The sequence below is a fragment of the Sapajus apella genome, unplaced genomic scaffold (genome assembly GCF_009761245.1).
Source record: "Sapajus apella isolate SASKATOON/1434 unplaced genomic scaffold, GSC_monkey_1.0 scaffold17, whole genome shotgun sequence".
Lineage (NCBI taxonomy): Eukaryota > Metazoa > Chordata > Mammalia > Primates > Cebidae > Sapajus > Sapajus apella.
The window spans coordinates 14,336,028-14,348,225 of NW_022436957.1; the positions used below are offsets into that span (position 1 = coordinate 14,336,028).

At 39.8% G+C, this 12,198-nt stretch overlaps 1 protein-coding gene across 4 annotated transcripts in view; it reads left to right on the plus strand.

Moving 5' to 3' along the window:
* CDKL5 (cyclin dependent kinase like 5) overlaps window positions 1-12,198 on the plus strand; it is a 209,824-nt gene that overhangs the window by 153,619 nt on the left and 44,007 nt on the right. For 3 of the 4 annotated variants that reach the window (XM_032286025.1, XM_032286022.1, XM_032286024.1), the window contains exons 11-14: window positions 1,720-1,871; window positions 6,922-7,888; window positions 11,344-11,445; window positions 11,982-12,087. In XM_032286025.1, the coding sequence (XP_032141916.1) occupies window positions 1,720-1,871; window positions 6,922-7,888; window positions 11,344-11,445; window positions 11,982-12,087 (1,327 nt within the window). The remainder of the gene's footprint in view (window positions 1-1,719; window positions 1,872-6,921; window positions 7,889-11,343; window positions 11,446-11,981; window positions 12,088-12,198) is intronic. The other variant, XM_032286023.1, reaches the window with a different exon arrangement.

The window sequence follows — 12,198 nt, forward strand, 5'->3', positions numbered from 1 at the left end:
TGTGCATAGAGCCTTTAAAAGGCATACTTAGCACAGCCCGAAATTTCTGAGTGGCATTCTCAGAATTTTGCCGTGCTTTAAACTATGTTAATCTGTGTTCCAGGGAACATAGTGTACATAGGTATGGGGGCGGAGGTGGGGGAGGAGGCTGTGACATTTGGGAAAGGCCACATACCATATAACCTTTTGTAGAGATTCACAATATTTATTAATCTATAAAGGCTTTTAGAAATATCACAATAAAAAAGCATTTCTGTCTTACCCAATATTTTCCAAATTTAATTAAATACTGAATACTGTTTTTTATAAAACTAAAGCTCTAGTGTTCTTCTGAACACAGATTGAGAAATGCTATCCCCAAAAAAGAACTCTCAAAGCCTTTTGTATAATTATACATAAATTATCACTTAAATCAGGTAGGTTTTGTCAATATACTTTTTTATGCAGTCAATCCTTATTGATTGAGACCTTAATAATTTGGTAATTTTTAAAATGTAAATAGAATAAAGTAGGAACATGGAATTAAATACAATTTCATGTTTTCTGCCTTTTATCTTTCTTTAGTTAAAAATAATTGAATGTTTTTGTTAAATCATTACCAAATATAATTGCCAAGCATCAGTGTGGTACCTGCAAAAGCTAGCACAGTTAAAAGTAGAAAGATAACCTGAATCTTCCTGTGCTTCTGCCAGTTTAGAAGCTAAACATTCAAATTCCTATTTATTTAATATCTTTACCATCAGATTTCTTTAAGTAAATATTTTTATTGAAATACCCTTTCATAAGGTGCACAAATTATGTCTATATGTCAGTTACTTTTTATAATGTAAACATATTAATGTAACTCTACCCAGATGGAGATAGAGAAAGTTATTAACACCCTGGAAGCCTTCTTACGACTCCTTCCAGGCTTTATGCCCCCGGCCTCCTCCTCCCACCTTGAGAAACCACAGTTCTGATTTCCGAGTAGCTGAGATTACAGGCATGAGCCACCACATCCAGCTAATTTTGTATTTTTATTAGAGACGGGGTTCCACCATGTTGGTCCAGCTGGTCTCGAACTCCTGACTTTAGGTGATCTGCTCGCCTTGGCCTCTCAAAATGCTGGGATTATAGACATGAGCCACCACGCCCAGCCCAGAATGATTTCTTAAGATCTTATGTCAAGTGGGAAGAAAGCTAAATTCCACAATTGTGTGTATACTACTATGTGGGTAAAATAAAAGGAGCAGATAGAGATATGTATAGAGTATCTGTGGAAGGATGCCCAAGAAACTGGTAACCTAGGCTGCCTCCAGAAAAGGGAACTGGGTATCTGGGGGACAAGAGAAAGATTAAGAATGTATTTTCTTTCAAGTGAATATCCACTTAATTAAAAGTGTACTTTAAATTTTTAAATTATATTGTAAAAATGATTTTGATTAGTAAATGAGAAGTGCAGGGTATAAAACTGTGTATATAATAGAAGCCAAATTTTGTAAAAGAAAATATGTATATAGGATGTTCAAAAAAGGGCTGGGATGATATATACCAAGAGGACATTGATGATGAGATTATAGGTGATTTAGATAGTCTTTTTTTTTTATTTCCTGAACTGTGTTTACCTGATATTCTGCAATGACTGTGTATTTCTTTTATAAGGAAAAACAATAAGGTTTTTATTAGAACTTAAATTTGACTTTGTAATGTTCTTAACAATCCTAAATTTTATTTCCTGAGAATTTACTGAAGTTGGACCCAGCTGACAGATACTTGACAGAACAGTGTTTGAATCACCCTACATTTCAAACCCAGAGACTTCTGGATCGTTCTCCTTCAAGGTCAGCAAAAAGAAAACCTTACCATGTGGAAAGCAGCACATTGTCTAATAGGTAAATATTCCCTTTTAAGGAAATACAGATGCAGTGTTGGTCTTACAAGTAGGTGGAGGAGGTGGCTGCTTAAATGATGCAATTAGAGAAAAGAAGGAAAGCGCTCTTTATTCAAAAATATCTTCCTTATGCTTATTGCATGATTCAGAACCACAATTAAGGAGTTGTGTGGGTCTTAAAGACTTTCTTATCTTTAGTATATGATGGAAACCTATGCATTCCCTGGGAAAGGTAGCATTGGGTTAGCAACTAAGGGGGTTTACAGTCTCAAGAGCTAGAATATTCTGCGTGAATGAGACCCATCAGTGATACCTAGAGGAGGAAAGATGGATGAAGGCAAGGGGATTCCTGGAGAGAGAAGAGGATGCCAAACACAGATAGTGGATGGAAATGTATCTGGTGTAATCTTTGTGACTGGACCAAGTAGATCTGGCTCTACAGAGGGGTCTTGTGTTTTGATTGCTCTTGTCTTTTACTCATTGAGTTGAGAAAATAATTTTTCATAAGACTATATGGAAATAGTAAAGTCAGTGATTAAAATTGTTGCTCTTTAAATATGATTTTTCAGCATAATTTTTAAAAAGCTTGTTTCCTGAAAAACACACATATAGGATTTGGGCCATATGATCAGATTGTCTTTCAGACCTGACTTTTCTTGATTCTGTTGGTTCCATGTCCAAGAGGACAGTGTCCTAGTCATGGTCTCCCTGTCTTCCTTCATCTCCCAAGAGGCTGATTTTTTCATCTGGGGTCATTGGATTATGGGAGATAGGACATAGTTTCTCTCGTCTGCTATTACAAGATAAATAGAAAACAATGATTCTTTATTTTTATTTTTTAGTTTTTTTTAGAGATAGGGCCTTTGCTCTGTCTTCTAGGCTGGAGTGCATTGGCATGATCATAAGTCACTGCAGCCTTGAACTCCCAGGCTCAAGCAATCCTCCCACCTCATCCTCCTGAGTAGCTGGGACTATAGGAGCATGCCATTATGCCTGGCTAATTTTTTACATTTTTTTGTAGAGATGGGGTTTCACTGTTGTCATCCAGGATGGTCTCAAACTCCTGGCCTCAAACAGTTCTCCTGCCTCAGTCTCCCCGTGTACTGGAGTTACAGGCATGAGCCAGAGCATCTGGCTGAAAACAGTCATTTCTAATATGAAGCTTTTTTAATATAAATTTTCTTCCCACTCCCAACCTCAAATTTTCCATCCATATAGAGCAGTTGTTCTTTTTTGAGGCAGGGTCTTGCTCTGTTGCCCAGGCTGGAATGCAGCGGTGCAATCATGGCTCATGGCAGCCTCTGCCTTCCTGGCTCAAGTGATCTTCCCACCTCAGCCCCAGTAGCTGGGACCACAGGCATGTGGTACTATTTAGGTCTGGGAGAGCATCCATAGATTGACGATGACCATTTATTGTATGTTTGCTCTGCTTAACTGTGATAGTGTAATTGTGTTTTAGAGCTGTTTACTTTTCTTGAAAATGACTGGTTTCAGTTTGTTTCTCCTCACAACTTATATTAGCTGGCTGTGTTTGTTGCCATGAAATTTTCGGACACTAAGTCAAAAAATAGTCATCATCATTTGGTTGTTCCTTTGCATTTAGGAGGTGCGAATTAGTCCTGTGTCTTCTTTAGGGTTACTGTCAGTTCAGGTGCTTTTATCTCCATTCTACCTTAATTGTCTCTTAGCTCCTTTAGTTTACAACAAAAACATTATCACAATGATATACAGTTCAGTAGACTGATCATATGTTTTTGATTTGCATTATAGTAATTACTGTTGTAACCCATACTGTGAAGAGGCTGTGTGTTTGTCTTCTAGTGACTCATTTGAGAGAGTTCTTGGAGTTAACCAGTGGGGACCTGAGGCTCTCCTCGGGAACCTGTTTAGGGATCTGTTAAGGAAGATGTGTTTGATGATGATGTTTTCAGCAGATACAGAAGATAAGATTTGTATGGGTCCTTGAGGAGTCCTCCCAAGTCCCCTTTTGAAATAAAGGAGAATAGAAATTAATTTAAAATCTCTGGAAGAATTCATTTTCAGGTCTTGACACTGTATTGAATATATTAAAGAAAAAGTCCTAAATGCTTTTTCTAGGAATGATCTTACCACATTTTACATGCATCCGAGCGCTTTTGCTCCACACTTGTCTATGGTCCATACTTATTCCATGGAAGCTTTTTTTGTTAGAGACGTTAATTCTAGCTTGAATCTCAATACAAACGGTGGCTCCCTAAGACTTCTCAGGACCATTTTAGAGATGCTTACAGCACCATATCACATTAGTTGCCGCGTATAAACTCCCGTGTCTTGTCTCCGGAGATACACACACTGTTGTGTACCTTGTCTTCTAAATTCTTTCTAAGAGAGGCAGTGGACTCTTGTGTTACTTAGCGCCTGCCTGTCTCCCTCAGGCTCTCCTGAGGTTCTGCTTACCATGGACATGATGTGATGGTGCGTCAGCTGCCCCACACTGCTACTCTCCCGGTCCTGCGCCAGCCTTCTCCGTCAAAATGGAGCTTTGCACCTTTGACATTTGCTTTTAAAACTTACTTTAAATCATTATCCATCCTTCCATCTGCAACCATTTGAGTTTATATGTAAAATTTTTTAAACTAGTTGGCAATTTAACACAGATTCTTTACAGTTGTGTGTCAAAGAGATCTATGGAATTTTCAAAGCTGTATTTTATTGTTGCATTTTGGCAGAGCTCCAATGTGAAGACAGTATGACACCCTTTCTATGTAGGAATTAGGTGCAAAGCTCAGTGGTTTCCAACTAATCCTGAGACACAAACACTCAGAATGACAGTTTAAGCTCTTTGTACACTTATGGAAAACCTAAAGCTTTGACAGTTTCTACCTTAACTGGATAACCTCTCTTTACATGTTAGAATTGTCTCTTACATTGCTCTGAATATGTTCTTCCTAAGATCCACATGTACGTTTCTGCTCAACATTGCTAACAGTGTTTCTAAGTATTCCAAAGGCTCAAGCAACTGCCTTTGCTGTTCTCTGTCCCTTTTTGGTCTTCGTGATCTGAGGACATTTCCCAGTATCTGCACATGTTATCTGTCTGCGATTACTGTCTCTAGGCTTGAAGGGGAATGGGGACAAAATAGGGTTCTGATAGTCCAGGGAGAGCTGGAGCTGGGCAGGAGGAGCCACTCTTTAGAAGCTGTCATCTAGAAGGACACAGCCATGATCTGAGTCAGGGTGCAGATGCCTGCAGGAAAGGAGCAGGGAAGACATCTCCCAGCCCCTCTCTCCTCTTGTCTTGTGATGCCTTCCACTGCTAAGCCCAGCCAGAAGCTAACTGGCTAGGAAGCGTGGGTGACAATCTGCAGCATTGGATTCCTGAGACCCAGGGCTGGGCTGATGGGGTAGAGGATGGATTGGAGGTTGGGCAAATGAAGAATAACCAACATGCTTAGATCTATTTGTGGGTGAGACGGTCTATCACTATTTAGGTTTGAAAAGTCACTGAGATATTTCAGTTACCAAGATATAAGTTGGCAAACAACTCAATGGTTTAAAACCTGATGCCTTTAGGATACAGGGACTTTATTGATCTGGGGATAGACTCTTAACATCATTTAACAGAAGGTGAAACTTAGTATTTCTTTCTTTGTAATTTCTTTCTAGATCTGGGCTTTGCCATTTGGTGCTCATATTTAGGTATTCTTTTATTTAATGCTGCAATTCTAATAACCCAACTGGAAGAGATTAGTGAGGACATTTAAGAGATGAGGCCCCCCCCCCACACTGTCACAGGCTTGCTCGATATCAGATTTTTGACACTCTCAGGTAGCATTCTGGCAGAGATTACTGAATGAAAGGTAGACTAGGAAAAGGGTCCTTATGTTATTTGATGGCTGAGCATGCAAGTTCTCTTGGGGAAAATTGGAAGGCAGAGTTTCACAGACTACCATTCTACATGAACAACAAAAAAAGTGACTTCCAATTAGTGTCTCATGGGAACAAAACTCTCCCAAGTCAAACCATCTGTAGCAATAGCAGTATTTGCAGCAAAATTTTCTAAATGCATAGTAAAACCAGAATTGTGTAAATCATTATTCATTTTTAAACATTCTAGTCTGTCCCAAGCTACAATTATGTCCTTTCAATAGTTACAGTAGAACAAACTGATCTTGCTATGGCATCAGTTTCAGCTTTCAAATAGAGGACAAGATTTTCCTCTGGATTTATATTTGGATTTTAAACCAAGTGTGAAATGAAGCTTGAAGTCCTATAGGAGGGCTCAGTCGGTCTAGGATAATGAAGTGTTAAATAAAAAAGAAAATAATTGTGTCTTTTGGAGAGAAATGAACTCTTTCAGCTCTCTGTAATCCGGTATAGTACAGGATTCCTGTTTACTGTACAAGGAGATGTCTGAAGAGCCCCGAGTAATTGCCACTTCTCCAAGACATAAACATTGATCATCATGTTTTCCAACAAACCTCACTGGACAGTTTACATTTCTTTTTAGAGTGTCATTTTATTTTATTGAGTACATTGCCAGAATTCTCATTCTTTGATTATGCAGGCAAGAGAGACATTGGTGTCTGTGTGTATGTGCTGTATGTATCTCTGAGGTAGGCTACAAGTTTTACAAATAAAAATGAAGTTCAAGAAACATAGTAACCTTTAAGTCTAAATGTTGTCTTCTGACATTCAAGCAGACAAAAGAGTTACAGAGTTTATAGCTCAGCTCTCTTCTTAGCAGTCATTCTATCACAAACACCATATGAGTACCAACATAGTGAGAGCATGTTTTACCAGATTATCATTTAGAAACTGTTTTGACAGCAAGTTAGCTGATCATTTAGCAGTGCCAGGATAATTTCATCAAGGCCAGTGCTTTGTTACAGAGTGAATTGGTCTAAGAAACTTAATTGCTATTGATAGGTTACTTGTTATTGGTAGGCACATGCTTGAGAGAATTAATGTTTTTAGTCTTCCAGGTGTTTTAAGTATTTGTTCTTTTTAACAATACTTTTTGTGTGTCAGCTATTGAGGGAAACTGATAAACTTCTTTTGTTTTTAACATAGAAACCAAGCCGGCAAAAGTACTGCTTTGCAGTCTCACCACAGATCTAACAGCAAAGACATCCAGAATCTGAGTGTAGGCCTGCCCCGGGCTGACGAAGGTCTCCCTGCCAATGAAAGCTTCCTAAATGGAAACCTTGCCGGAGCTAGTCTTAGCCCAATGCATACCAAAACCTACCAAGCAAGCAGCCAGCCTGGGTCTACCAGCAAAGATCTCACCAACAACAACATACCACACCTTCTTAGCCCAAAAGAAGCCAAGTCAAAAACAGAGTTTGATTTTAACATTGACCCAAAGCCTTCAGAAGGCCCAGGGACAAAGTACCTCAAGTCGAACAGCAGATCTCAGCAGAACCGCCACTCATTCATGGAAAGCTCTCAGAGCAAAGCTGGGACACTGCAGCCCAATGAAAAGCAGAGTCGGCATAGCTATATCGACACCATTCCCCAGTCCTCTAGGAGTCCCTCCTACAGGACCAAGGCCAAAAGCCATGGGGCACTGAGTGACTCCAAGTCTGTGAGCAACCTTTCTGAAGCCAGGGCCCAAATTACGGAGCCCAGTAGCAGTAGGTACTTCCCATCTAGCTGCTTAGACTTGAATTCTCCCACCAGCCCGACCCCCACCAGACACAGCGACACAAGAACTTTACTCAGCCCTTCAGGGAGAAATAACCGAAATGAAGGAACGCTGGACTCACGTCGAACCACAACCAGACATTCCAAGACAATGGAGGAATTGAAGCTGCCCGAGCACATGGACAGTAGCCATTCCCATTCGCTGTCTGCACCTCACGAATCTTTTTCTTATGGACTGGGCTATACCAGCCCCTTTTCTTCCCAGCAGCGTCCTCATAGGCATTCTATGTATGTGACCCGTGACAAAGTGAGAGCCAAAGGCTTGGATGGAAGCTTGAGCATAGGGCAAGGGATGGCAGCTAGAGCCAACAGTCTGCAACTCTTGTCACCCCAGGTACAGTTGAGCACCTTGACCAGATCTGGTGGCCCTTCAGGGGAAGGTGTTACAAGGGATGTAACAAGGGTCTGTCTACAATTTTCCTTACTACAGGAGGTTGTGCTTTTCTTGATAGGATGCATTTAGGGAAGCAATACTTGGCCTAATCTCTGTTTTGTTTTGTTTTGTTTTGTTTTAAATCTACTTAGATCAACTGTTGAGTATTCAAGAGAAGTCAAAAGTTTGTTTTTAGCAATCTAGTTTTTTTCTTGAATGTTCCTTTCTGGCATATTTTGTTGAGAGAATCTTATTTTGATTTATTACAGAATTCATCAGCTGTATGGGTTAGGTTTTAGTTTTGCTTAAAATACAGTGTGAATTCATGGGTATTTTCTCTGATCTCTCCAAATGACATTTGCTTAAATCAAAAGCTTTTGCTAGTACCTTACTCAATATTTTAACTGAATTTAAAAGTTTTAAATTTGTCCGGAACTATAGATAAATTTAACTTCATGCCAGGATGTTAATTTTCAGTCTTTTGGATTGTTTTTAAATCTTAAAACAGTATTTTTAGCATAATACCTCCTCCATCTTATCATCAGACTCTAGAGCTGACCTAACCTGCTTAAAAGAAGTAGCATTCTTACAATAAAGCATGTTTTAAAAATAACGTTTCCATGATTTCATTTATAAAGCACTGTGCCCAGTGCCTGGCACAAAGTAAGTATCTGACAAATTTTAGTTATTCCTGCTGCTTCTGTGATTGCAGGGGCTGATATTTGGACATTGAACACCTTTTCTGTGCTAGATGTTCCCAGGCACTCAAAAGAGTCTGAGAGAGCTCTTGCACTTGAGAAACTTACCTGTTCTTGAGGAGGATTAAATGATACATGATAACAATGAAATAAGTAAGACCTAAGTCAATACTGCTGTAAATAGGAATTGAGAATAGAGTGAGGTTATTATGAATAGGTGCAGTTAGAAACGGCTTTACAGGCAACTGAAGGTCTTGCTCTGGGCTAGGATATATAGACAAGCTTTGAATAGGCTGAAGAGTGAAGATATCTTCAGGCATGTGCTGAGCTAGGCACCGTGAAAAGCTCTAGCTAGAAAGATGAAAAGAATAGGGTCCCTGTCCTCTTAGTGTGTGGGCTGGCAGGGGACACTTGTCAACAGGTTGTTCCGCTACTGCGAGCTTACATTCTGGCTACTGCACTAGAGGTATGCTGTGTGCCAGGGGAGCGGGACAGTCCAAGTTGTGAGTTGTGGGAGCTCCTAGAACAGGTGGTACCTGAGTAGAGACTTCCAGGAAGGTTGGGAAGAAAGTGACAGCGACCTTAGGAAAGAGGGAAGAAAAGAGCATTGGAAGGAGAAGGAAGGTAACAGATGTTACATAGCATGGTGTGCTTTGGGGATTACGACTTGTTCCACTTTGCTGGAGTGAAACGTGCAAGATTTGGAGTGGCTTTTGCAATAATTCAAGCATGAGGTGAGGAGAGTATGTTTGGGACTAAGTCAGTGCCAGTTCAAACAGAGTGGATCTTCTACTCCTCAGAAGTAGAAACAACAGAATTTGTGATTTGAAGGATTGGATATAGGAAAAAGGAAGACTTCATGGTTTCTTTTCTAGGACCTCCTTTTTGGAGTGGAAGAGAATAATTTGGAAGTCACCTAATTCAACCCCTTTATTTCACAGATGAGCATGTCAAAAACTCAGAGAAGTTAGGTGAGTTGCTCCAAGTTTACCCAACTAGTTCAGGATGGAGCTGGAATTATGAGGCAGGCTCCAGGTGCTGAGGCCAGCCGCTTGCCACTGTGTCTTGCTGACATGTTGAGTTTGAAGTGGCCTCTAAGCAGAAGTGTGCTCTAAGAGGCTAAAAATATGGTCTGGTACCCAGGTGAAAGGAGAAGACAGGAGGTGCCCATTTGTAGAGGCTGGAAGTGCAGTCAGAGGAATGGTCACAGGAGCCCTGAGGAGACACTGTCAGGAGAAAGAACATCCAGAGCCTAGAAAGATCTCCTGACAGCTTCCTGTAGAGGAGAGATGGAAGGGAAAATTAGGTAAAGTGTGCTAGCATTAAGCATGGTACAAAATGGAGAAGAAATCACAAAAACAAATAGCTTTTTAACTTAGAAAAAGTAATTGCTCTCTGAGAATTCCAGGAAAAGGATTTTTGTGAACATGGTGATCATAAGCAAATTATAAACAGTTACTGTGGGCTAAGCACAGATCTGTTCCTGACTGTGAAGGCCAGTTCAGGAGGTACAGTGCCCAGCTACAAGAAAGTACCAGTTTAAAAGCACAAAGGTACCAGAAAGGCTGGAAAAGTAACTTAAGTTGTGAATGAATCATAGGAATCACTCCTATGCAAAGAATCGGACCACCTTCAAAAGCATAGAAACTCTTACTGAGTTCATATTAGATGTTAATAATTTGTTTTCTTAAAATACTTTTTGTAGAGGCCTTTGTAAACAATACAGGTGGTAAAAGTCAAATGAGACATTTTCATTAAATAGAAGGAAGGCTATGTTGGTTGAATTGCTGCCCAGAATCCTCAGAGTCCATTTGGAGAATGAGAGGGAGAAAACACAATCATATTTTAAATCTTAAATAAAATATTTTTGATATGTCACATAGGCTCAAGGTAATGCCCTTTTCTGTGCATAATATACAGATGCAATGCAGCTAACTCCTTCTAATGACTTGGTAATTTTCTTCCTTGATCTTTTTTTCTGATGATGGAAAATGCCACATTTTTTCCCCCTCAGTGAACACCATTGTGGACTAAGTAGTGTTCTTAGCTTGTGACTCACTTCTTTAAGAGAGGTAGGTAGTGGTATGTCTTTGGAGATGAGCACTGTCATGATTTGGCTTCAGAAAATGCGTGAAACATAAGTGCTGTTATCCTAGAGGAGATTAAGACAAGAATTTAAGCACATAAACTATAGTAGTTAGAGGATTTTAACACAAAAATTATTAAAAGGACTTATTCTATTCCTTGATATATTCAAAAATCACTTGTTTTCATCTGACTTTGCCTTATAAGTCCTGCATGAAAAATACTTTTGGAACTGCACAGTTCATTTTGGAGAACTCAGACTGAAAATCTGCTAGAGAAATTTCAGATAAACTAATAGAATCCCTAATCAGAGGGCTGCTCAGAACCATGACTGTCTAGATATTAGAAGGTTAATTTTTTTTTGTTTTTAATAATTAATTGAACTATTTTCAGACTAATTTGTTCCCTGCTTGCCTTAACTTTAATGAGAATTTTACTTTCCATCTGTGTGAAATTTGCCTTATATTACATTCATCAGATTATTCATTCTTATGGGACTATATTTGTATTTTAGCCAACTAACATTTTTTATTTTAGCTGGTTATGGTTCTAGTCATACCAAATAATGGCCGTGATGAGTTTCATCCCTAGGAACAGTATGCTTTTATAAATCCTTTTAAATTTTACTTCCAGCCTGGAGAACAGCTCCCTCCAGAGATGACTGTGGCAAGATCATCAGTCAAAGAGACCTCCAGAGAAGGCACCTCTTCCTTCCATACACGCCAGAAGTCTGAGGTATGTCACAATAAAATATGCCTGTAAACATTATTTGTTCAACATCATTAACTGCCTAGCTTTTAAAATATATTAATATCCACTCTCCCACAAATAAGTTGAAGTGGCTTAAAAAGTAAGTAGTTTTCCTTGTGGCATAATTCTGAGTTTTACACAATTCTAGATTGATTAGGCACTGTTCTAACTTTGGGCCAGGTGGCTCACATATGTAATCCCAGCACTTTGGGAGGCCGAGGTGGGAGGATTGCTTGGGTCCAGGAGTTCAAGACCAGCCTGGGCAACATAGCAAGACCCCATCTCTACAAAAAGTTGTAAAAATTAGCTGGGTGTAGCGGTGTGCACCTATAGTCCCAGCTACTCGGGACTGAGGCAGGAGGATTATTTGAACTGGGGCAGTCAAGGGTACAGTAAGCCATGATTGCACTACTGCACTATAGCCTGGGCAACAGAGTGAGACCCTGTCTCAAGAAAAAAGGCATAGGCAATATTGTCATCAATGTGTGGCTTAACTTTTATAAATTTCTTTCCTGTCTCAGGGTGGAGTATATCATGACCCACACTCTGATGATGGCACAGCCCCCAAAGAAAATAGACATCTGTATAATGATCCCATGCCAAGGAGAGTTGGTAGCTTTTACAGAGGTAAGCCCACCCCCAGCATTCACCAGATTCCCCTCTCCTCCCTCTCTTGCTTTATGTACATACTGCTTTCACTGACTTCAGGCCAGCAGCCTTCTCACCTACACTGTTGCC